The sequence below is a fragment of the Nymphalis io genome, chromosome 11, assembly GCF_905147045.1.
Source record: "Nymphalis io chromosome 11, ilAglIoxx1.1, whole genome shotgun sequence".
In the NCBI taxonomy this organism is placed as follows: Eukaryota; Metazoa; Arthropoda; class Insecta; order Lepidoptera; family Nymphalidae; genus Nymphalis; species Nymphalis io.
Genome location: NC_065898.1, coordinates 2118971 through 2146686, shown reverse-complemented (window position 1 = coordinate 2146686; position 27716 = coordinate 2118971). Strand labels below are relative to the sequence as shown.

At 33.5% G+C, this 27716-nt stretch overlaps 3 protein-coding genes across 4 annotated transcripts in view; 2 read left to right on the top strand and 1 right to left on the bottom strand.

The window, feature by feature from the left end:
• The window catches only part of LOC126771580 (espin), a 92329-nt gene extending 81887 nt beyond the window's left edge, over positions 1-10442 (top strand). Inside the window, exons 12-15 of one of the 2 annotated variants that reach the window (XM_050491537.1) lie at positions 1387-1943; positions 8665-8861; positions 9122-9306; positions 9728-10442. In XM_050491537.1, coding sequence (XP_050347494.1) covers positions 1387-1943; positions 8665-8861; positions 9122-9306; positions 9728-9837 — 1049 coding nt within the window. In that variant the 3' untranslated portion in view covers positions 9838-10442. Of the gene's footprint in view, positions 1-1386; positions 1944-8652; positions 8862-9121; positions 9307-9727 lie in introns of both variants that reach the window. The other variant, XM_050491536.1, reaches the window with a different exon arrangement.
• Positions 10443-10625: 183 nt separating this feature from the next.
• Positions 10626-12590, top strand: LOC126771611 (uncharacterized). Its single transcript, XM_050491592.1, has 2 exons — positions 10626-10750; positions 10989-12590. Exons 1-2 carry the CDS (start codon positions 10693-10695, stop codon positions 12473-12475), a joined length of 1545 nt encoding a protein of 514 aa, XP_050347549.1. The 5' UTR covers positions 10626-10692; the 3' UTR covers positions 12476-12590.
• On the bottom strand, positions 12575-22016 carry LOC126771618 (aladin-like). The gene is made up of 6 exons (XM_050491605.1): positions 21842-22016; positions 21164-21759; positions 20524-20736; positions 20147-20298; positions 13562-13760; positions 12575-12843 (listed from the first exon to the last, which is right to left on the bottom strand). The coding sequence occupies exons 1-6, from the start codon at positions 21962-21964 to the stop codon at positions 12702-12704; spliced, it is 1425 nt and encodes a 474-aa protein (XP_050347562.1). The 5' UTR covers positions 21965-22016; the 3' UTR covers positions 12575-12701.
• Positions 22017-27716: the final 5700 nt, after the last annotated feature.

Below are 27716 nucleotides of genomic sequence, written 5' to 3'. Positions count from 1 at the left end.
CCTGCTTGCGCGGTTTCTCCCGTGTGAAGCGTTAGTTGTATCGTGACGTAAACCTTAGTTTAAAACCATTTTCAGTAATGTGCTATATATAATACAGAAATATATTTTCAAACAAACATCAAAGCTTTCTTCTCGTATTTTCAGTAGATGTTTGAAAATTGGAGTCGATAAGTGCAGATAAATACTGGTTGTATATAATAAATAAACCCTTTATTGCAACCCTGATGTAGGTATCATGAATTTATTATTTTTAAATATAGGAATGTACATTCGGAAACGTGCCAACTTATGGCAAGTGGTCACTAAAGTCTATAGGAACTAAAATATTTCTCCATTAAAACCGAAACACAGCAACACATAGTTTGGTATTAGTATAATTGATGAGTGGATGAACTTACCTAGGCCGGCTACTATCAAGGATATCCGTCATTTTATCGCTAAGCAACAATGATTTGTTTTGTTCTAACGGTGAGTGAACCAGTCTAGGCATTAGTAGGCATCTTAGGCATTTAGTAGATAAATATATATATATATATATATATATATATATATATTTATCTACTATATATATATATATATATATATATATACTATACTTTACAAATAATAAATTAAATAACTTATGTAAAAGCGAGCACCAGTTCGGAAACTCAGTTGCGTTTCACGCTATTATGATTTTATAGTAACTATTTTTCATTTTAATTTATACATATTTTTATCCTTAATTTAAAAACTTTAAATTGCTAACGGTACTAATCCGTATTAGCAAGTTAATTATCTTCGTCTTATTTTCATTTGAAACAATGTCATTGCAAACACTTCTTTGGTTTTAAATTTCTTATACACAGATTGTGTCCTTACCTCCTTTTAATTAAGACGAAATCTTAATTAAAACTAAGACTGTGTAAATATACTACTTCTTAATTTGTAAATGTAATATTCATTATAATTATGGCTATTATAGTTAGCTATCTCAATAATGTGTATTTTATTATTATAGCTACTGTTTTAAAAATCGATGCGCACATAATTTCACATTCAGTGAGTTGCATTGTGTTTTCTAATGTTTATTCATAAAACGGCAATCAATCTTTCGACGACGCATTATTGACACAAGCGACATCCGTTTTTGTTGGTACTAATTAAGACGTTGATATTATAGATTTCAAACAGACGATAAGTACATTTTCAAAACACAACTAAAATTAAAAATATTCTTAGAAACAAATATAATTACCTAGATACGTTTTAATTTAGTAAATCTAGACTATTCTAAGATTTAAGTTAGATTACCTAGCATATATCACGCTCAGTGCGTCGCATGCGCGGGGTGCTTGCGCGGCGATGCGCGTACTTTCTCTCCCCGCTAACGGTGCCGTGTTGCAGCGGGGCGGCGCGGCTCAGCGGCCTCGGCAGACGACGAGCGACCGCGCGCGCCCAACCTCGTCAACAAGCAGCCCGCGCTCCCCTTCGTGCCGCCGGCCTTCCCGAACAACGCGCCGGACCGCCTAATCAAACCCTCGGAGTATTTGAAGACCATCACGGCGCCCTGCAAGCGCGACGACGGCGCGGCGGAGGCGCGGCCACCGCCCCCGCCGCCCGTCCCGGACAATGTGCCGCCACCGCCGCCCCAGCCGCCCTTGACGCATCAACCGCTGGCCGCTATCAGCAGCGCTGAGCTCACAGCTGTGAGACTAAAGATGACGGCGACTAAGACGATGTCAGCTCCACCGCCGACGCGGTCCGTCAGTCTCCAGTGTCTTCCCAGTGCAGCAGATTTCAGAAGCGCAAAGACGGATCTGATCGAGGAACTGAAGATGTCCAAGGATATCACTGGAATAAGGAAGATGAAGGTGGAACGAGCGAGACGGGAGAGCCTGCAGGATAAGGAGACGTTCTCGGAGTTTACCAAACGATTCACGGCGGAGAACTTTGTCGATCAGGTAAGTGGTTGAATTTTTTGCTTCCATTTGAAGTGACATTGTCTTTTTATTGTAAAATTTAAGATAAATTAATTTCTTTGTTACACTCTCCGGTGCAACTGCATCCGCGCATTTAACCCACTGATCCACTTAACTCTTCTGTTACTCGTCTAATGACCGTGAAATAAAATGACTAGTGCTTTAAACGAACTAGCGTATTTTAACGCTTCGTTTAAGTTTTTTTAGAGAAGAAATGTTTCTTGTACCCGAGTCAAGATTTATCATCTTTTGTAAGCTCAAGATTGAATTATCGTTTTCATATCGGGTATAATTAAACAAAATCTATACAAATATTATAAGGATTAATGTTTATGAAATAAATAGTTTTCATTTACCCTCTGATAACGATATACCTACATCAAATTAAAAGAAAACATTGTCATTGTCGTTTTTAAGTTTTTTTTTTAATTACGACAAAAAATATTTTACGTGATGTTTACTTTAAGAGGAACGTTATTTTAGTTTCAAATATATTTTTGATTGTATTCAACGTGAAAATTATGTTTTGGGATTGATAAAATTGGTGAAAGGCATATGAAAACACACAGAAAAACTGCTATTAGGATTTGGAGCCTTTCTTTCTTTATGTAATAAAAGGCAACCACATAATTATTTTAAGACATCATATTTCAGAATTACATTTGTTATTTATTTTGTTTACATAGTAGTACAATATGTAAACAAACATGAAATTATAGGTTATTCTTTCTTCTCATTATATATCTATATATTTAAGACATTCAAAAAATCATACTTTGTGCAAGCTAGTCTGGGTAGGTGCTATCCACTCATCAGATATTCTACTCTATATTAGTGGGTCTTAGTAGACCCACTTATCACTTTTCTACCGCCAAAGAACAATACTTAGTATTATTGTATTTGAAGAGTAGAGGAGTCAGTCTAACAGGCACAAGGGACCCAACATCTTAGTTCACAAGGTTGGTGGAGCATTGGCGTTGCAAGGTATAGTTACCACTCTTACAGCACGAATGTTTAAACGCGGTGGTGACTACTTACTTGCGGTCGAAAATGTTCAGTTACACATATGCATATGATCTATATGAACATGCTCATGAACAGATAATATCTTAGCATTTTTATTATATGTATGGAATTTAAAAAGTCGGATATACATACAAGTTCATTCACCTATTACGAAGTAGATGAAACGGATTGAAATACAATATTGTCTGGATAATTTTAGATGTCCGATTAAGTGGAACTATGCAGCTGTGGCTGGCACTGGTTTCCAGGTTTTTGGTATGTCTAGTACCATGATAACTGTAATCTAAATAATTTTCGCCAATAGATGTGATGCTTCAGTATGACAGACCTGATTACAAGAACGAAAGCGTATTCATTTAATTTTCAACAAAAATTTGAAGTACTTATGAAACGCTTTGTAACAAATTTAGTGGTACGTTAATTTTATTATAAGTCTATCATAAATTGCTTTTTATTAACGTAATTTGACGTTGTAACTTGAAATAGTTCGGATGGTGTACCGTTTAAATTTTATGGTTGAAATATTTCTCGATATGTAAATAACTTGCAAACCTAAAACTGTAATAAGTAATATAATCACTTACTTTATTTAAATATTGCAATATTGTAATCACTAGAAGGTTTTTTTTTAAACATAGGAAGGCAGAGGGCACTTGGTCACCACCACCCACCCATAGACATTGACGTTGTAAGAACTATTAACTCCTTATATCGCCAATGCACCATCAAGCTTGGGAACTAAGAATGTGCGTTATTTCCCTTGCTTTCAATTCCACTGGCTCATTCACCCTTCAAACCGGAACACAAGAACACATATTGCTGATTGGCGGTAGAATATCTGATGAGTGGTTGGTACGTTATATCGTATAGGATTACACATATAAAATTAACCGCCTCGATGGTCAGTTTATATGGCTACGTATTCAAAAATCTTTAGTTAGAATCATCCAATAAAAGGTATAGGTTTCTTCCGTCAAAAAATTTTTGGTTGTGTTAGGATGTCGATGTAGACTCCTCCTGCCTCGAAAAGCACGTTTAGCCGCTGGTACTGCGCCTGAACTCTCTTTATATTTCGGATTACCTTCCCCGGGTAGGGATATCCGGATGTCTACAAGTTGGATTTCCGGATTAATGTAAAATATAAGTTTTGAAATAAAAAGAAATTGAAGGTCGTATATGTACAGAGTATCGTTTAGTCGATTTCTGTTCCGTTTTGATTTACAGATAATGAATAATTGTATGTGAATGAAAAAATGTCTTTCTCATAATGTCTACTTTAGGTAAATATCCTAAAAATGCTCAAGTAAATAATTTCACCATTAGAGAAAGGTAGAGAGTGTGTTACAATACAAACAAGTTGCACTGCTGAGCGATTATGCAAATGTCATCATCGCTCAAAGCCGAACTAGAGAAGTTTCTATAAATAAACATAGACAATAGAAACAGTATAACTTTTAATTCACTGACATTTCATAAATCAATTCATTAAATTAATTTAAACTACTGCTTAATATCATTCAATCTCGTACGAACTTTGTATAAAGAAATTATTCCATAATCACAAAGTCGTTATTAACTTTTTTACATAGCTCATTTCCTTAATTATATGTTCAATAGCTTCGAGCGAAAGTTAACTTTATGTATCATGTCAATTAGGCCAAGTTTTGAATGAAAAATATTTCAATATTTTCGTGGCAGTAAGCGCATATCCGTTTTCACGCTTTCACTGTTTCTGATGCTGCGTCTTGGATCATGATTTGATATCACGATTTTTGTTTATCTTCGAACAAAACATTTAAATAAAGAACTGTTTTTCATTGTTTCAGAATTTATGACTCTATTAATATACATAGTTGGAAATTATGAAACATTTTAAATGACTTTATTTTTTATTAAGCAAGCCGCGTAAATTTCCATGAAGGCATTGTAGGCGAGTCTTAGGAGCTTACTATTTAATTTAAAAAAAAAACTTTCAATTGAGTTTAATTGTAAGCTTATTTGTTGTTTTTTGAAATGCAATAACTCAGTGGATAACACGTGGACTTCAACTAAAAATCGCGATTTCAATTTCTGGCAAACACCACCGCCTCTGTTTGACTGTGAAGGAAAACTACGAGAGGAATCACCATATTGGAACAAAATCCAAACATTCTCTGTAAGGGGAGAGGAGACCTTGCCCAATAATGGGAATTAGGATGTTTTTACTCAATTACAATAATTATAGTATGATGTACATATGTATATGCATGTTAAAACTATATACTCAATTATACAATGAAATCAATATTCTTAATCTATTAAATTAGATAAAAAGGTTTTCTTATTTCAATTCATAAAGGCTTTACTATATATACATTGCTTAGCGTTCCCTTTTGTCATTATTGTTTTGACATTCGAAAGGAGACACAGCATTGTTTAAGGCTTTTAGAGTTAAGTTCAAGTTGTCGATTAAGTTTTTCTTGCAGCAAACTCATTAGCGTAAACGTCAGTCATCAACTCTATATATATATCAGTTACATGCTAATGATTACATATAAATATACAGTTTTATAACATGTTATTTAATCAATGTGTGTTATTTAATAAGAATTTTGGTGTTATATGTACAGATCATTAGTATATATGCTGTGTAGTATATATTGTTAACTAAAAGGCTTTTAACTTCAAAACATGTTCTAGTCTTTTCATCGTATATATGATTAATAAATTAATATTAATATTACTCTAACGCGTGAATCTTAACCGATGATCGTGGGTTCAAACCCGGGCAAGCACCACTGAATTTTGATGTGCTTAACTTGTGTATAATTCATCTCGTGCTTGACGGTGAAGGAAAACATCGCGAGGAAACCTGCATGTGTCTAATTTCATTGAAATTATGCCACATGTGTATTCTACCAACCCGCATTGGAGCGTGGTGGAATAAGCTCTAAACCTTCTCCTCAAAAAGGGAGAGAAGGCTTTAGCCCAGCAGTGGGACATTAACAGGCTGTTACTGTTCATTTATATAGACAGGTTATAGTACTAAACAAAATTGTTAAGTTTGGACAGTGGATAAGAATAAATGCTCGGACAGGAAATGTTGTAAAAGTTGAAATTAATATGAATGTTTGATGAGATCGGTATATAAAAATATTGGAATTTTTTTTCTCTAATTCTCAGTAGCACCATGGGCTCTGGAATTTAGTTCGTTTTTTAAAAAACATAAAAAGTGAAAGAATTGAATTGTTTTTGCGAACTCTTCATCATTAAATAATAGAATACGAAAGGATTATGCGATAACGTTTATTTGCTATAATGTAGTTAAATAATTTATATATGCGCTCAGAAAATGGCACGTCGTATGCGATTAGTTTTTTGTATACCGTCAAAGTAAAATTGTAATATTATTTGCATCTTACAACGTATGTGACGCTTTGATGTTAGAAGGAGACGACAAACTTTATCTCGCCTATGCTACGTAGATACGTATTTTTTAGTTTAACTCTTTCGATTATGATTTAGTATCTATTGTATGTAAAATCTTGTATAAAAATGTAAATTTCTTGGAATAATTGAACTGAACAATTGGTATTTATTAAAATGTTATGTTGAAATAGGTTTTCATAACTGATACTTAACTTAAAATGCTTTATTTATTTTAAAAAAATCTGCGTTTATTTGCGTTATTCAACCATAATATAGTCTAACACACCTAAATCTGGATATCAGATACAGTCAAGTAGTTTCGGAGGAAATATGCTGTGACAGACGGACTTACAGACACAAGAGTGATCCTATAAGTGTTCCGTTTTTGCATCAAGTGTAAATAATCTAAAGAGCAATCTGTAAAAATGATTAAAAAAAATGCAAAAAACTGACATTTTAATAAACGCATCTAAACGAATGTTACATTTAGAAATTTCTTGTAGTAAAGTATGAGAGAGCTGTATTTTAAGTTAAAAACTTTCTTTCGAGTGCGCCGGCGCCGGTGGAAATGATCGCAATCAAGAATCGTTTTCATTTCATAAGAGCCACGGCAATTATTATATCTTATTTACAGACTTCAATACTTGTTTGAACAAGGCTTTCGATATGAATGTGTGTTTGCGTAATCGGAGAAAAAATCAATATTTAGTCGGGAGAAATTGGTTTTGATGTTGAATTTCGATTGAGTGATGTAATTTTATTAATGAGCTGTCAACGGTTTATATGCTCTTTATAAAAAAAAATTTTTTATACGATTTTAATTAGATACTCGGACATAATTGTTGAAATGTTATTCGTTTTATATATGTTTTGTTATAATTAGTTGATCGATTGATTTTTAATATTTGTTTCCATAATTATTTGATTAACAAAGCGAAATTAAATTCGATTTCACATTTTTCACGTTGAAATTTAGATTTTTTATTAAATATTGACATAGTAGAAGGTTAGTTACAAAATGATTTATTTTAATAGTAGAATGAATAATATGTATGTCACGCAAAACGATGCTATGCTGTCAGATATGACAACGCGTCATATCTGACAATACGAAAACTATACGTTACGGTTTAGAAATATGCAAAGAATTTTTAGATAGGGGTTGGGGGTACCTTCCATTCGTTTTGGTTAAAATCAATTAAAAATGTTGAAATCATAAAAAAATCTGATATTAACTAAAGACAACGGGAGATAAAAATATACTTAATTTGTTACACCTCGATTCCAAACATTTTTCCTGGACATCCATCACCTACCTCCCGTTACGGTCACGGCGTGCGTATCGCGTGTGATGTAAGCAATAATCGCTGCTAACGGTACAGAATGCTATAAATATCTCGAGATATTGCTGACTTAGAATCGACTTTTTTATCGATGTTATTAACGATTACTTTACTGGAATTAGTTCTGGTCAGCTGGTCTTGTTTTTAGATTTTTATTACACTTTTATGAAATTAATAAATAAAGAAACGTCAAAAAACTAGACCACGGTATATTTTGCGATCTTCTAAGCAATGAATCTTTAGTGATTTTTATATTGTTTTAGTGGCTGAAGTTTTTCATGTGATGTTGTTATTAGTTTCGAACTGAAATATCGTTCGATGCCTTAACACAAATGGTATTTTTTTACGCGCTACGCTTTTAAAAGAACGCTATTTATATAAATATAAATAAGACTGACATGAATGTAAAGAATATTAAAAAATCTTAAAAATAAAACTAATTTCAACATGTATAATATTCATTAAAAATGTACTGTCAAATTAGAATATACAAATGCTAAGTACATATATTCGCGTATGACAAGATCAAATAACTCTGGTATGTTTACGCTTATGCTGCATGTTTTAGGTACGAAGACACTAATCTCGTAATATTCTATATGCATATTTTTTACTGTAAAGACACACTACTCACTCACACATTGTAAGTAAATAGACACTACTCACACTTCTGTCGTACTTTCAAATATCTAGGAAAGATATTATGATGATCCAATAAACAATTAATACCTTTATTACCAAGTTAAGACATACTTTTAATATTGCACATATGACATGTTCTTGAAACAGCGGACAATGTCACTTCAATTTTTTATTGATATAATTTCATTATTTCATATTGAAAATATGTCTGTAAATACGGACTTCCAATCCGAAAACGGATACTTCAAAATGAGGCGGTTGGTCGACGGCAGGGTTTTTCACAGATCCCAGAACGAGATACGGCTGGAAACATTATACCCGCGTGGAAGCGACAGATGCTGGCACGGAGAGCTGCGGAGAAGGCACGAAAAGATCTGGAGAGAGAGCTCGCTGGAGAGGCTGAGAGGCGAAGGGCTGCATCGGTGCCGGCTTGGAAGAGGCAGTTGCTCGCTAGGCGGGAAGAAGCGGAAAGTCGTTTGAGGTAAGATATATATACAAACATAATAATTAGAATAAATATTGTTATTGCGATTAGCTTATGGCTTTCGAAGTTAAAGCTTTTCATTTTGGACGTATAGACTAGTTGTATGATGTTGTAGTATGTTGAAGTTTATTTTGGTTTAGTTCCCACGTGTTTTTGGGGATTGCTTACTTTCAAAAATTTTAAATGTTTTCTATTATAAAATAGTAAAAACATACTGAATGATGGTTTGCCAATATTGTTACTGTTTATATTTTCAGACAATCACTATATACTCCAAAAGTTGAAGAGACAAATGAAACAATGAAACAAAACGTGGACTGGCGCGCGTACCCCGGCTCGCAGCGCGCCGTGTCCATCGACAACATCTCGCTCTGCTACGACGCGCCCGCGCAGCCCATGCGAGCGCCATCCGAAGTCAAACTGTCCTCTGAGCATTGCAATGGTAACTTACCTTTGTGGATTTATGAGTTGAATTTAATTGTCATGTATAGTCAATGGTTCTTGTCTGTATTTAGAATAGACCAATTACTTTACGTTACGCTAAGCTATTAAAACTTAAATTAACAATTTATGACTGATCTACCAACTATTAGTAACACAAAATCTATTTTTTCTCTTTTATGTCTTTTCTCAATATATTTATATCAAGTTATCAGTAGATAACTCAAAAACCGTATATCACATACAATAAAACAAAAATAAGGTAGTATTTATAAGTAAAAAATGTAATAGTAAAAGTTTCAGTAGAGATCTGGCTGAAAACTGATCTGAATGAATTGACTATGAAGCATCTAAATGGAGAAGTCATAAATGAAAAATATATCCATATATATATATATATATATATTGATTTTTTATTTCAGGCCACTCCACCCTTAACGGTCATCATGAAAAAGAAGATGAAAACGCTAAAATAATCCCCTGGCGAGCTCAGTTACGTAAGACAAACAGCAAACTTAATTTACTTGAGTAGGTTAATTATTGGTAGAAATGGTAGGATTCGTATAGGTCGCTATAGTAGTTACAGTAAACTTTGGTTTTTTTATTATGGCAACGTTGCAAAATATAATCGATATATTTTATACGTTGGAATTAACATTCGAAATGTTGTAATTTTGTCTATAACTAATTTCGAGACGATGTTTTTTTTCGATCTTTATTTCAAATGAGTGTTGCTATACTACGACCGTAGATTTAATTTTTATGCCTTAGTGGAAACTAAGGTGTGAAAATTATGACAACATTTTATAAAAACGTACCTTAGTTCTTTCACGATTTTTAACTTTAATACTTTTATACTTTTTTAATGTAACATATTATAAGAAGTAAGAAAGTAATGTAAAAATGTAAATCATGTTTTTTTTTTTAATTTTATAATCACGAAATTATTCAAATCGAAGAAATATTTTTTTTGTCATTTAAGGGAATATTTATAGATATTACTAATATGCAAGTGATATAATTGTTGCAATATTAGTTTTAAGCTTAACGTACTTTTGCTACAATCATGTAAGCTACAATTACGATTGAGTAAGATTTAAACCGATTGAACAATGTTAATAAACATGTTGCTTTAAATTTGTTGTTTCATTATATAATAATTACGTTTATAATAATCATTGTTATACATTGATTAACGACTTTGGTCGTTTACATAACTTCCTCACACGAAATGATTCGCCTAAAATTATATTTATATTTCATATTTATTGCTTATACATAAGTTACGTTGGATTGAAGAAAACTATAACGATATGGGATTAACGTGTTTTTTATGATATTATAAAAACGAATTCACATAAAATCAATATAATGTTTTTATTTCACTATGCGATGTAGTAAAATGTTTCGTAGAAAAAAATGTTTGAACACGTTTTTGTACATCGGTGAGTGTTTGTTTATTCATAATCATCTATGACCTTGTAAACTTAAAACGAAGATTTCTCTCTTTCTGTCACCATTGATTTGAAATACGAAAGAAAAAGACATAGCATTGTTTTGCTAATCACCCTTAAAAATTAACATGTTTAAATATAACAACTGTATTTTAAAGAAAGTCTCGAATGTTCTACTAAATATTAAGGACATAAATTTCGATTAAAAAATGTTAGCCATTTTTTTCAGTGGCATGTTTTCTAAATTCGAATATAGGAATAAAGGAGATCAAGTGTTCGCAAGTAATAAGGGGTAGTTTACCTGATCTACATACACTTTCTAGATTATTAAACACATTCTTAGTACCAATAATAAACTCCTATCCAGCTGAGAAACCAGTTTTCAAAACATCATCAGAAACTGAAATTGATAAAGTAATTCGAGAGAAAACTACTCAGTTACGTTCATTGCTACAGGACGATGATGATAAAAGTCTTGAAAATAAATTTTTCTTAGAAGACAAAGACGAAACAACAATCATAGAATTTTTACCAAAAACAGATTTAAAATATAATAAATTGAATAAAGATAAAGAAGATGAATTCAAAAACCATCTTAAGAAATATAAAAAGATACGGGATAAGATAAACAGGGCATTAATAAAAGAATCCGTTTCTGACAAAACACAGAAGCTCATCGTTAAGACTTTTAATGATTTAATACGAAATCTAGTCGGGAGTCAATGTAAATGGAAACGAAATCTTCGCGCTGATGGATATGACGAGCCAGCAATGATAGCTGACAGATGGAATCAAGGATTTAATAAACTTAGAAAAATTCTTACAAAATTGTTCAAAAACGATTTAAGACGAAACGACGACGTCCCTTTATTTCTAGACAATTTACAAGCAATGTTCAATAGTGTCTCCAAAGATGTTGATACAATATCAAAAAGATACAAAATCCAATGCGAATTTGTGCCGAAATATCGATCCTATCCATTAAGAAAAGTTGAAAATGTTTCCAATACTTTAAGAAACAGTTGGGACAACGAAGAAGACAGGTGTCAAAATATCGTTATATGTTCGAACGAGTTAAAGGAATTCATGCAAAGTCTATACCTAACTCTTAATGATACATCTATAAGCGTAATAAGAAATTATGCTGAAATGTACTCTAGGGATGTAACTCGCGACGATGAAAATGAAAAGGACAATGTTATTACATCATTAAACACATTAAGTGCTAAAGCTATCGGTAATATTAAAGAAATATTCATACGAGAAACAAAAAAACTGACTCTTGACAAAGGAAAAAATAAAGACGCTAATATCAACGCTCTATCGAATTACGTAAAAAATACAGTAGAAAATGTTAAGGAGAGTATTAAAAGTGATTTAAATACTGAAATAGTTACACTAGGAGAGAAAATTCAAACAGTTTTAAGTAACGATATAAGTGTGAACTTGGTTGTCGATTTGGATAACTTAGAAAGGGAATTCAATTCAAAAATTTGTAGCATCTTTCGATTTTGTAACGGTAAATACAGCGGTAGGCGATTCTTGCCTAAATATTATAATAAAAACAGCTTATACGTCCAAGTACAACTAACTATGGATGACGATATGATAGATATTCATAATTTTAGATCAATTACAGATAAGAAAAATGTTCAAAATACCACAAGTCATCAAATACAAGCGTTTGCAAACGTTACTAGGACTACATATATTTAAAACAATATTTCTATGGCATACATAGCTTTGGTCAAATACTATTAAGAAATAAATAAAAAAAAAAACGACAAAAAATAAAACCATCTATTTATTCTCTTTTACAAAAAATATTCAATTGTAGTATAATTTTTTTTTAACTCAATTACGCTCTGTCATTTTCTATTTGCTTTTTTAATCTGTGATTTATATTTTTCTTAATAATGAATCTGTTTGGTTTTATAAAAACTTAATAACCGTCTGTATAAATGATAGGGAAGTGTTGTATTCTACCACTGGACCAGGCGATGGTTAAACAGGCACCATCGGTGAAGTTTTGTTGGAATGCCAAAGTTGATGGTACTTCATTGTCGATGCCGCTGATGAAGCAACTAAAAATTATTTAAAACTAATGTATTTTTGGTGTTATATTTAAATATTACATTGGTGGTGAGCTATAAATCTATGCCAATACTATAAATGCGAAAATGAATCTGCCTATTAGGTTTTCACCGGTTAACCACTGAACTGATTTTGATGAAATTTGATATGATAAAGATGATATGAAGCAAGCTTGAGCCCAAATGAAGGGATATAACCATTTTTGTTTTACCTAACAAATGCCCTCAACCCTTGAAAATTATACAGACAGGAAATGGACTATGGTCACCTCACCTTGGTTCATAGATAATATTATGAAAGAAATATACAAGTATTCTTTCCATATTCTGACAATATTCCACAAATATAGGGATATTAGAAGCTTAGTCTTTCGTGCCACAGTCTTTTCTCACCAAAAGTAAAGCAATATAAAGAATGGATATATGGCAGTTCATTCAGTCCATTTATTTATGTGCATTCAATTATATTTCAATTGTTTTTTTAGGTTAAAAGGCATTTTCAAAAGCTTAAAAATAAAAAATGTAATTTGCCTAATTACTGCAATGTATATTTAGTTTACTACTGTTCTGTTTCTTGTGTAAAATTTAATTGCATGAATGCATTATATCATATGTATGAGTATATACTCATACATATTGGTCAATTTTATAAAAGTTTTTATATATATAAAATAATAAAAAAAAAGAAATTTAATTGAATGAAACTCACCAAGGTGTGACACTAAGTTGCATCATGAGCTGTGTTGTACTAAACACAGCTATTATGTGTGACTCTTCAAATAGCACAGCCAGGTAGCGACCAGATGGGTCCCAGCACATATCAAGAATGGGTCCACCAACTAAATCTCCAGACGGTAGTTCTACCTTTGTGACATCTAGGACTGGCTGGGCTTTACTTGTTTTAGCTCCTGAAAGTACAAATAAGTGTGGTAGATAGTTCAGTATAAAAACACAATAATAATAATAACCCCCCCGTGGGATCACCTTGTCGTGGTGGGGGGGGGGCTTACGGGAAGCAGGTACAATTAATAAGGTTAACCATCTATACCACCTTCTACCCCTTTAGGGAGATACCAAATTTACAGTCACTTACATCTGACACAAAAACTTACACTTTCCTACTAACGATCCCAAAACCCTTTTTTTATGGAGAAATGTTTATGAGTGTACAATTTGCGGTCGCTACCCGGGGGCCGCTGGGGCACATCTGGAGCCGATGCTGGATGTGACAGCATGCGATCCATCGGCGATGAGAAGTTGAACAGGCGGGCTTCCATCGCAAAGTCTACTACAGCCGATGACAATTCCTCAGGAACACCTTATCGAACCCCACCTTCCACTACGAGTAATACATCGCGTACGAGTGTTGCACAAGAAACGCTTAATGTCGAACAACTTGTGCCCACCGTTAGCGCTAAGCGCAAAAAATGGTCGCAAGACATGAATGAGTTCATACTGCGCACTTATCTCTATCTTACTACCATGGAAACAGATATTGCAGCCTATTTATCACCATTACATACAAAATTTCTAGAAAAATATCCTCATATGCAATTATGCGTAACAAATTGTTGCCTCAGGATACTATTGAAAATATATATGAAGAAGTAAGATCCGATTTACAGACACTTAACAAAGAATTGCAATCTACTCAAAATTATCATTCCACTCAAAACACGCTTAACACAAACGCCAGTACAAACTCGTATGCACTGGAGTAAGGAACACAATGAAAATGAAGCTATTATTAATATATACTATCGAGTCACATTAATGGAAACTAATTTAACAACATATAGGAAGCAATTGCATACGAATTTTATCGAGATATTTCCAGCTCTTTCGCATTTATATTTCCGAACAAAGAATAGCAGATCAACGAAGGCCTATTATTAATAATAAATATATTTATAATGAGCGTCTTGAACAGATTAAACAAAATTTAGCTAAACATTTACAATTAACAATAGATACAATAGATTGAACGGTCAATATTAATTTAACAGAAAATAATTCCGAGTTAATTAATACCAATTTAAATAATAATCACACTGCAATCCATCATGTGGATATGCTGTCACCTTTACAACACCCACAAATAATAAATGACGATATAGAGCAAAAAATTTAAACAAACATTAGAGTATTATACTAACACAAATCCTACTAATCGGTACTTTATACCAAAACAAAAGTCATCAAGGAAATTAGCGGTAATAGTAAATTATTTTAATCAAAAAATTTTACCAGAGTACATAAATAAAGAAACAGAATTTAAATCACTTCAAACAATTATCTACTGTGCTGTATGGACGGCAGCAAAAGTAAATGGAGAGCTAAAATACAAATTCCACATGTTGAACGCGCCTGCCAGCATCAGGAAAGAAATCCAAAGTGGCAAATAAGACTCGAAAGAAAAGTAAAAGACTTAAGGAGTAAAATTGGAAGACTAACACAATACATGAACGGTAATAGAAATAGAAAATTAACAAAACATGTCAAAGCCATCCTTGAACAATATCAAATTCATTCCACACACGAAAACAATAATACTACTCTATTGCAATTTTAGACACACTTAAACAAAAACTCACAGTAACCAGTAGTCGTCTAGCCAGATATAACAAATGCTTAATTTTTGTAAAACAACAACTTTAATCTTCGTAAAACACAAAATACTAAATTTAAAAATAATGAAAAACAATTTTACCGTGACCTAAAGAACATCAGTACTAATTCTGTCGATCCGGAAGTATTACGGAGTTACTGGGCAAACATTTGGGAAAACCCAGTAAGACATAACAATAATAATGAATGTATTAATAGCGAACAAAGTAAATATAAGGAGACACAGCAAATGGTATTTGAATTCATTTCATTAGAGACTTTTAACGAAGTTATTAGAAAATTGCATAGCTGGAAAACGCCAGGTTCTGATAATATTCATAATTATTGGTGTAAGAAATTTACATTCGTCCATCCATACTTATACAATGCCATTAATAGTTTTATTAAAAACCCAGAATCAATGCCTAATGATATAATAGCCGGAACAACATATATGATACCAAAAGATAGATCCGATTATACCAATCCATCAAAATATAAACCTATAACCTGCTTACAGACAATATATAAAATCATATCTTTATGTTTGACTCATGAAATATATAAGCACATTGAAAAAAATAAAATTATGACAGAACAACAAAAAGGTTGCCGAAAATTTAGCCAAGGCTGTAAAGAACAATTGACAATTGATTCAGTAGTATTGAAACAAGTTCAAATTAAGAAAAAAGATTTACATACCATGTACATAGATTACAAAAAAGCGTTTGATTCAGTACCACATTCCTGTCTAGTATAAGTACTAAATATTTACAAAATACATCCACAAATAATAACTTTTTTACAAAATACGACGCTCAATTGGATTACTAGACTCAGAATTAATACAACGAAAGGGTTAATCGAAACCACACCTATAAAAATTCAACAAGGCATATTCCAAGGTACGCTCTAAGCCCTCTTTGGTTCTGCCTTGCTCTCAATCCACTATCTAATTCATTAAATACAATGCACGAAGGATACCAGTTACACATACCCACAGACAGACAAAATATTACTCTAAATCACTTATTTTATATGGATGACATAAAACTTTACACTTCTACTCAAAAAGATTTAGAAATTATAACAAAAACTATTGAACGGTTTTCACAGGATATTTGTATGGGATTTGGTGAAAATAAGTGTAAAATCAGTTCAGTAAAAGCAGGTCAATTTGAGAGATATAGTTATTTAACAGAAAATGGCACACAAATCGATCCATTAGATGAAAATGAAACTTACAAATACTTAGGCTATGATCAATCAAAGCAAATTTTAGGAAACAAAAATAAAAGTTACGCAAGAATTTAGGCATAGAATACTCTGTTTTAAAATCTAATTTAAATTCAAGAAATTTAATAAAAGCCATCAAAACCTACGCCATAGCCACATTGACATATTCGTTTGGTATCATTAATTGGACAAAATCTGATTTAAAGAAACTGCAACGTACAATAAACACTACAATGACAAATCATAGAAAACATCATCCCCGCTCGTGTATTCAACGCACAACACTTCCTAGAAAGGACGGAGGAAGAGGCCTTATTGATATTGTCAATCTTCATAATAAGCAAATAGCAACATTGCGAGAATTTTTCTAGCACAAAGCTACATCATCAACTTTACATAAAGCTATAGTAGAAAACGATAACAAATTCACACCATTAAACTTAAAAGACACTAGAATGCAGAGAAATGAAATTTTAACTGACAAACAAACAAAAATAAACGATCGGGCCCGAAAGTCATGGAAGACACTATCAGGATTTGAGCCAACCCAACGTCGACAAACTTGCGTCGAACGAATGGCTCAGTCGTGGTGTGCTCTTCCCTGAGACAGAAGCCTTTATTATAGCAATACAAGATCAGGTTATTGAGACACGCAACTATCAAAAATATATAATAAAAAATTCCACCTTACCGACGGACATGTGTAGGCGATGCAATAGCTCTTCTGAAACCATACAACATATTACTTGTGCATGCAAAACAATAGTTCAAACTGACTACAAGCATAGACATGACCAGGTTGCCTATATAATCTGTGGCGTTCCACAGGGGTCAGTTCTCGGCCCACTTCTGTGGAACGTTGGCTTCGAATGGCTTCTGCAGGCATCCATCCTTCCCAGAATGGGGGTGTTGTGCTATGCGGACGACACTCATCACGGCGACAGGGCGGAATTTTCAGGAGGCGGCTCGCCTGGCCGAAGTCGGTACGTCGCTCACAGTGGACCGCATAGGAATGTTGGGCTTGAGGGTGCACGTCGAGGCCCCCCTCCCCTAAGTACCTGCACGGAATAGTCAGGCGGGAGGTAACGCCCTCCTGCCACGAGTGTGGTGCGCCTACGGACACGGCATGCCACACTCTGATGGAGTGTGCCGCTTGGGGGCCTCAGCGCCTTTCCCTGGCGACTTTAATCGGCGGAGACCTTTCGCTGCCGAGCGTGATAAATGCCATGCTTGGTAGCGAAAGGTGCTGGATGAAGATGGTCTCCTTCTGCGAAAATGTCATGTTGCAGAAGGAGGCCGCAAAGCGGGAGCGCGAGGAGAGTGCCTCCGCTGACCCGCTTCGCCGAAGAAGACCGGGGAGAAGACGTCGACGCTATGCGCATTTTCTCCTCCCGCCGTGAGTGTCGCCGGGGCTAGGGGGTCTCTGTACCCCGAGAACGCCCTAGGATTTGGGGGCCTGCAGAAGCGGGCCAACCGTCGGGACGGCACGGTAGTATGCGCAAGCGATCCCGTGACGTCCCCCGACGGAGTGGGTACCGCTGGTTTTTTAGTGGGTATTTCGGCGAGTCCCACATATCCCCCACCTCATGTGGGGTAAACACATAAATGTGTTTTTCCAGCGAGAAAAAGAAAAAAAAGGTTGCCTATATAATACATCAAAAACTAGCTTTAAAATTTAAACTTATAGCCCCTCAGAATCGTACAATTTATTGTAAATATAATCCTCAAGCAGTTTTAGAAAACCAAACCTTCAGACTATATTTCGACAGAGCGATCATAACCGATAGAACAAAACCTTACAATAGACCGGATATCACTGTTATAGACAACTAAATAAAACTTGATACATAATAGATATTGCTATACCAAATACTCATAATTTACAAAACACTATTTCCGAAAAATTAGCAAAAATACACATAATTAAAAGATGAAATAACCAGAAATTGGCATCTACAAAAAGTTACTATAGTACCGATAATTCTTTCTACTACAGGCGTTATCCCACAGCAACTTAACCAGTCACTTACAGCCCTTGATTTACCTCCACATACGTTTATTCAATTACAAAAAGCTGCAATATTGAACACGTGTAGGATAGTAAGAAAATTTATGCAGTCAGACAAAGATCAGATTACATTGCCAAACTACATATTATTTAAAATTTTCATTTAGGACCCAGATGATGTTTACTTGACTTTGGTCCGTGATCATTAATTTACCGGTATATACCGAGTTCACAAAAAATAAACAATAAAATAATAATAATAATGTCCTCCAGACCGATTTCGGCCACGGAGGCCAATCTCAAGAAAGATTAGCCAACTGCGCAGGAGATATTATAGTGCACAAGTGTGTGCGCAAGCACAGGTGCACTCTCTATTCCCTTTCATAATCCGATGGGTCGACAATCCGACACGGCCGGAAAGATTTTAGGCGCAGGACCAACGGCTTTACGTGCTTTCCGAGACACGGGAGTTAAGACAAGAGATTTTTTTACCAATTATATATGCTGCATCAAAAAACAACGAATGCTAATTTCAAGTTGTCTGTTACCTGTTTAAAAATTAAATAAACATGTGTAAATTATTTTTTTATCATTTTTTCTGACTTGTAAACTTTTGTTATATAAGCTTTCAATATTACAATAAACATATAATACTTAAAATTTAAGGTGAATTTGATTATTAATATAATATTAAATAGTGTCTTTATTAATTTTAATGTGAATTTTTTGTGTACTGTTTATAAATTTTCTCATCCTAATTATAAAATATTTATTAACTCATCATAATTTTGATGTGAAAAGTATCTTTCTCTAATTTACATATTAATTATATTAATATAGTTTAATTAAGAAATTCTAAAACTATTTTTGTAAACTATCAAAATACAAAGTAGTTTTATAGACTTTAAAAATAAAGACATGTGACATGTACTAACAATTGCCACTCTAAAGCAATCAAATTGAAATGTTATAGTTGCTGACTAACGATTTTCCAATTTTCCAAGGTTTAGTCGAAGTTGGATTGGAATAGAATTGGGAATTTTGTGTAACCATTATATATTAGTACGTACCATTTCTAAATTGACAAAAATAAAGAACATCTTAACATTCTACTACTCTATCTATCTTTTGATAAGTAGATGATTGCTAAATATCATCTCGTAATAAGTGACTAAATTTAAGCTTTTATAATTTTCATGTTTATATATGACAATCTGCAAAACATTAAGTAGAATTACAACTGCTATCAAATGGCCGCTACAATTAAACTTTCTATTTTTTTTTACATATAAGTGTTATATAATAAATATAAGGGTTCAGTAGTTACAATACTAAAATATCAGACGTGTATTTTTAAAATCATTAGAATATAAAGGATAAATCCTTTCAAGTTGCCGAAAATTACGAATACTAGTTATTTAGTTGTCGTATGGATTGTCTTACCATTCATTAGACCAGTGTTATTAAGTGCATACACAATAGGCTCTCCTTTGGCAGCGAACAACACTACATCTTTTGGTCCCCAGCATGCTGCTACCACACGACAGCCGCGAGCGCACCACCGCTCTGGTGTCCAGCTTTGAGTATCCCATACTCTGAAAATTAAGTTTATAATTTTAAAGAAAAACTTACTAATATGAACAGTATTTTTTTTTATAATTTTATATATTATTATGAATAAATGAAAATTATTAATGCTTTCTTATTTGTAAATTGTGTATAAATAAATAAACAGAACAACAGAATAATGTATAAATAAATAAACGGTACAGGTTAGTAGAACATTTTTATAATTCAATTAATTATATATATATTATTACCTGAATATAATAGATGAAGTAGCTGCAAATATTTTACTAGCTGTAAGTGACCACCTGGCAAATACTATGCCACCCCCTGCAACTCGGCGTAATGGTATTGCTGTTTCCATGGCAACGTCCCAGACCAGCATTGACGTGTCCGCTCCACAGCAACTTATTAAGAGATCACCATTTGGAGACCAACTTACGTCTGTTACTGGACTGTGACCAGATCTGAAATAGTTTTTAATTCCTATAGATTTATATTATATACTTAAACCTGTGAAAATAAACGGCTTGTTTGATATATTTGGTTCTTCATAGATTATGAGGCTAAGATTCTAGCTGATTTTGCATTAAGAAATATTCAATCTGGAAATTGGCAGTGTTTGCATACCCTAAATTTGTTTGAAATGCTGCTTCATATATTATGTGTTATTTCATTAGATTTATAGGATGAAATTTATGTAAAGTTCCAAGAAAATTGGTTCTAAGTCTAAGCTCTTTCACATACTTCTATATTTTGTTACGATTATGAAAGGAGGGCATCATGGCACGTATACTTTTATCTATCAAAAAACAGTCTAGAAAAACTAAGGAGCAAGTAAATATTTTGATTAGAAATATTATATAATAGATTTTGGAAAAATAGATAGTTTACCGTTTTAACAAAACAGCATTGCTGGAAGATGGTTTAGTGAACATAGAATTAGGGTCCACTGTCCAAACTATAACACCTTGTTCACAACCAACAGCTATTTCTGATGCAGAGTGTGGTCTCCAACTCAATGACGAGACGTGACCTTGAGCCTTGCATTTTAAAGTTGAGACAAAGGAAACTTCTGAACAGTACACTCTTACATTGTCATCGGCTGTTGCTAATGCAATTTTTGTTGTATGTGGATGCCATGCTATGCATTTTACAGGAGCACTCCCCCAATTTCTTGTCCTTGAGTATTTAGATACAATCTTTGGTCCTATATCTTTTAAATGTGGTTGCATAAAGTACCTTAAGGCAGTAAACAAGTTTGCTAGTTTTAATGCATATGACGCTGTAATAGCCAGAGTTCTGCTATCTCTATTCACATTTGGATCAGCAGCTACACTCAGTGCTTCAACAAATCCTTGTTTATACCAAACACTTGTTATTTTTTTTAATAAATTGTCCTCAACGTCCACGTACATTGATATATTTTCGTCAGATAATCTATGATGGTGTAAGTCCTTTGTAACGTTAATTTTTGGGTGGTTCTTCGTCTAGAAGAAGAATATTCATGGTTAGTGATAAATATATAATAATAAACTGACAAGTAACTATTGATGAATAAGTTAACCTTACCGAATTCGTAAATGTTGAAATATTTCCATAACGAACATTACCGCAACAATACACTTCATTTATTTTACAAAATGCCGTTTCCTCCGGATTAGGCAACTCAGGAAAACCACTGAAAATAGACATTATAACTTAAGCATTAATTCTACGATGTCAAGTAGTGATAAACCGGCGAGAAAACAAGTTATTACAAATTCAAATTTGACGTACGGTGCCATTGTCAATGTCACATGAAACCAATGTTGTTTTCATTTATTGTCTGTATTGTATCAGCCGTAGTATATTTAATGTTTATAAGTAAATTAAAGAAATTCAACAAAAAATGTATAAAAACATAAAACTAGTGTTATAAGTTGAATTATTTAAAAAAATCTTAAACAATGGATATTTATAATTTACTTTATATTTTAAGCTGATAAGATTTAAAAACGATTAGTTATGATATGATTAAATACTTCGTAGACTGTGTTTGAAGTGATTGCAATATTATTATTACTATATTTACGTGGTTGTAAGTCTTTGTCCAAGGACAGCAGGGTAAGTACCACCCACTCATCAGATATTCTACAGCCAAACAATAATTAATTGCTAAGGTCGTCCGACCATAGACACAATCATGTGCGTCCGATCTCTGTCGGAGCCGGCTATGGCTTAGGGTGATATTGTTAATGCTTTCAATATCTTGTCAGGGGTCGCTTATAAATCATCGTGTTTCTACTCTAGCCTTTACCTAGAGGTGTTCGTCGGCAATAAATCTTCGTTACAATTGCTATTCGTACTTACAGCATGAAGGTCTTGAAGAGACATGCATTGCGGTATTCCACAGGGGCTAATTTTGGGATCTTTATGAAACCGATACGTATCAGATGGGGTCATTTGTATCAATTTCATGTTCCAAAAAGCGACGGTAGAGCAGGATCGGAGAATTACCGATCCCTATCGCAGACCCGAGTCGGGGCTTCAAAGATAGGGTGTGACTCAGTGCCGTGGATGTCTGCGCTTGGGACCTCAAGTATATTGGTTCAAGTTTCTCTATACTATAGTCTGTTAATTTCAATTGATATTCATTCAGAAAAACGAAACACAATAAGTGCACAATATAAATAATTGATTGGCTACAAGCTATAAATAACTATACAATGTAACGCTTTAATCTTATCTTTCGTAATTTTAATATTTTGAAATAAATATTATGAATATTATAAAAGTAATCACAATATTATAATGGATTCAGATAAATAAACATTACACTAAGTGCTTCGTATTTTCATTATATATTAGAATAATAAAACCATAAAGGGAATTATGAAATCCATTGTCTGCATTTTCCGAGTAATTTCAAGTTACAAATATTTGAAACGCAAAGATAAAAGATTCTGCTTTCGTTTCAGCGTGTAATAACGCGCTTTGGAAAATTTACAGCGGGTCGGGAAGATTTATTTGAAGCGTAAGATGTGACACCGGGATAATTGATTTCCTGCGCTTTGCAGGTGAATAAGAAATTGTCCTTATAAAATATGAATTTATTACGGAAATCTTAATTTCAAGGTTTTTAATCCTTTTTTGATAGTAATAGTATAAATTAGTTGCTTTTCGTAAGTTTCTACAATTATTGTATTACGAAATTTCGCATTCAATTTATATGTCATATTCAGTCAAAAACTATCTCTATATATAAAAGCTTAATAAAACTCAATTGTGTCGTTGCTTATAGGGTCAGACGATGGTACGATGGTCTCATTGAATGTCCTCACATTTATTAAATCTAAAACAAAATACTAATTTAATGTCTTAATACAGAAAAATAGAATATATATTCAATAAAAATATTCACATGTCTACAGTGCTTAACGGCGGCAGAAGTATTTTGTATATTGATTAATAAATTAAAGCTTAACCTAATAAGATATCAGGAAAAATTAGTCAACAGAATAATCTAACTTTATTTTCACCCGCTACAACTATACAAAGACTGTTCTTTTAATTTAACTTACAAACCAATTTATTTTAAATTATCCTTCCTTTATTTAACCTAAAACTCCCATTACTGGCAGCAGCTGAGAGACAAAGTAATTATTTTTTAAATGATTGTTTTAGAACTGAAATTGTATTTGAATATGTTTATTTTATCTGTAGATGTCTATGGGAATTATAAATTAAATGTGACAATTTTTACATAATATCTAAAAATCTTTAATTTCAAAATAAAATAGAATTTTATAGTATAGAATTGTATAGAAAAATGCGTCCTCTGTTCGGTAGGCGAGCTTTATTGAATATTTGTTGTTGGAATGGCAATAATACAGATGCACCAGATTCTGTTTCATTTTATATAACATACAAGACAAATATGTTCAAAATTCCTGTAACAAAGCAAATATTGAACAATGTTTTCAAGAGTATGAAGACCGTATAACTTTTTTGGAACAACATGTCCACCTACCTCATCATCAATGTTTGAGTCTTAAGAGATATTTTTGGTAATCGATTATTATTTGATTTAAAGTCCTGTTATCCTGTATCATATCCTAACCTAACGATATTTAATTAAATTAACGCGAACAAAATGAAAATATAATTATTGTTTGGGAAGGTTATGATGAATTTAAAGTAGTGATTATGAATCATATAATTCCTTTTGTAATATTCTCGTACAAAGCTATCGCAGCATGATTTGACATGAAACCTTCAAATAATATTTCATAGGTACCTTAGAGATAATATTTTTTACTTGAATAACTTTTTTATAATTAGATATCTCGAAGCAAAGTCCCCGTCTGCATTATATATTAATGAAATAAATAATCAAGTTGTTCGATTTGGATCTATACACGCGAACTCAGAGCTCACTAGTGTCACGGGGTTATCGTGTGTACGGGGTTCGTTCCACCAAGACCGTCACATTAATAAAACTCGTCATAGAGATTATAAAATTTTAATTATAAAATTTACAACATAAAATAACAGGGAGTGGGCCTTTGACAGTATCTGGTCAATTAAGTTAACATGAATACAATAAAATATTATAAGTGAGTAAGCTGTAAGTGAGTTGGCATCGGTTAAAATTAAGTGATAGATTTAAATAGATAAGCAGGATAGTGCTAACCTTGTACGAGGTGTCACAATGAGTGAGGAAACAAATAAAAGCAGTGCGAAGCAGCAAATAGCACCAGCAGCAACAGCAGGCTACTGGACAAGCAGCCTCTCCTCAAAAAAAAACAGCAGAGCCTCCAACAGCTCCAAATCGGCAGCAATTCCTCGGTTGAGTCCATCGAACAATATTATATTACTTTGTAATGCAATATACAAAGTATATATAAAATTAAAGAAAAATAAACACTCCATCAGGAGTGTTTAAATATGTAGAAATAAGACAATTATATTGCTAAAATTATATTGCACGTGGCATGGTTTTGATACAAAGAGGTTTGGTAACCCGAACCTTTCAAATAAGTTTTATAAAGTAGATGACGTATGTTACCCTCCGTTAATCATCATCATCATCATCACCCTTTTTGCGTCCACTGCTGGACATAGGTCTCTCCAATGGCACGCCACTGAGCTCGATTTTCAGCTCTTAATCTCCAACCGCTGCCAGCCATCTTGCGTATATCGTCACTCCACCTAACTGGAGGGCGTCCTACGCTACGTTTGCCAAGGCGTGGTCTCCACTCCAGAACGCGTCTACTCCAACGATCGTCGGTTCTGCGACATATGTGTCCAGCCCACTGCCACTTCAGCTTACTAATCCTTTGGGCTATGTCGATAACCTTGGTTCTCTGTCGGATCACCACATTTGGGATTCGATCCTTCAGAGAAACTCCGAGCATAACCCTCTCCATAGCTCTCTGAGCGACCTTAAAATGGTGGACCAAACGCACTGTCAGTGTCCACGTCTTGGCTCCGTAGGTTATAACCGGTAAGACGCACTCGTTGAAGACTTTTGTCTTCAAGCATTGTGGTATTTGTGACGAAAAGACTTGACCGAGTTTTCTATACGCTGCCCAGCCCAGCTGTACTCTTCTTCGTGTTCCCCCTCGAAGTTTTTTCGACCCAACTGCAAAGTTTGCCCAAGGTACACATACTCCTGAACAACTTCGAGAGGAACTCCGTTAAGAGCTATTGGTTCCGGACTGACGTGTTCGTTGAACATTATCTTGGTTTTTTCCAAGTTCATCCGGAGACCAATTCGAGCAGAAGAATCAGCCAGGCTGCTCAGCATATATTGCATATCCTGTACGGTTTCTGCCACGATGACGATATCGTCTGCAAATCTCGTGCGAAAGGTACTCGCCGTTTATGTTTATGCCCCGCTCTTCCCAGTGCAGCGTCTTGAACATATCCTCTAATGCATTAGTGAACAATTTCGGTGAAATCTGCCGTTAATATAATATTATGCCGTGTATATAATTAAAAGGAATATATTTAATCGTTTAAAACTGACAGGCGTCGGTAAGCGACCGGCGCCTGCTCAAAGATCCAAAGGACGACTGAACGGCGAACAACGTAGTGCTGCCATCTCTCAAACCACACAGATAATAATTTTTTGCCGATTCGATAACCGTAATTTATTTTATAAACCGGTTAGATTAGCTAAAATAAATATATTATTTTAATAAAATTAAAATATTGAAAAATTAAAATTTATGGGGTTACACTAGTAAAAAAAAAGTATTAAAAAAACACGATTTGAGGTTTTTTTGGTACCTACTGTATCTGTATCGTAGACAGAGAAACAAATAGACCAAGGGGCCGTGAAACTGCGATTGAGACAGAGATAGTTTGTTAATGTGTGCGTATAATGTTGCAATAGTAACTGCATTCCCTGTTTTGGGTGATAAATCATTTTTAGAATTTCATTAAAACAAAATAAGTTTATTGAATTTTACTTTTAAATATTTATTATACTTTTTTTTTAATTAAAATATTTTTTTTGTTTTCCAACTGCACCCAAAAACTGTTGCATTGTTTGTTTTTGTTTCCATTATCAATAGCATCTTTATATGGTACTGAATTAGCATTATCCTCAGAAGTTGAAATCTAAAACACTCAATTAAATTATTACTAAAGAATGGTTGCCACGTAGATTTCTATGTTAACCTCTTGACTCGGAATGTAATAATATTATAAATTCATGAAGAATGTTAAATAATGTTGTCGTTAGGTTATTTAATTATAAAAAAGAGAACGAATAAATAAAAATAACATATTTACATATAACGAAGCAGTTTAGGTTATTATTGGACTCCATATTTATTTGTTTGCATTGTCTACGAGTCGATATTTTTTATCGAAAATCGGAACATTTTCTTTAGCTGACGCTGGCAGCACTTACGTGAAAAATAATTATGGGTTATGAATGATAAAAACTGGAAAATCCTATTATCTTCAGGATTTTAATGCAATATAAGGTTCCGTCAGACTATGGCATAAATAGACATCGTCAAGACATGGACAAAATCGTCGTACTTACGCGTAAAAACACACGCCGGCAATTTTCTTCTTGCTATCACTTTAACATGAAATAATACGACACTGCACCATTGTATAACCTTCGATATGATATAAGGATTGTTTCTCGGCCTTTTCACTGGATTAGAATCGTTTTCTAACACAAAAGTAAGTGAAAATTGAACAAAAAGCACAATGAATGCACCTGTCAACTGTCAAGTTACTTAAGTAGCGAAACAAATACCAAAACTGGTTAAAAAACAAAAGGGACAAAAGATTTGATAATTCTATCTCTGTCTAACTCATTTGTAACGTAATTTTCGTTCTCTTTCTTGTGTAAGTGAGAAGGAAGTCGTCATTGCGTCTATTAGTTTCTCTGTCTACGTATACATGCGAACACGAGTGGTAAAAAATTTATTAAATAACG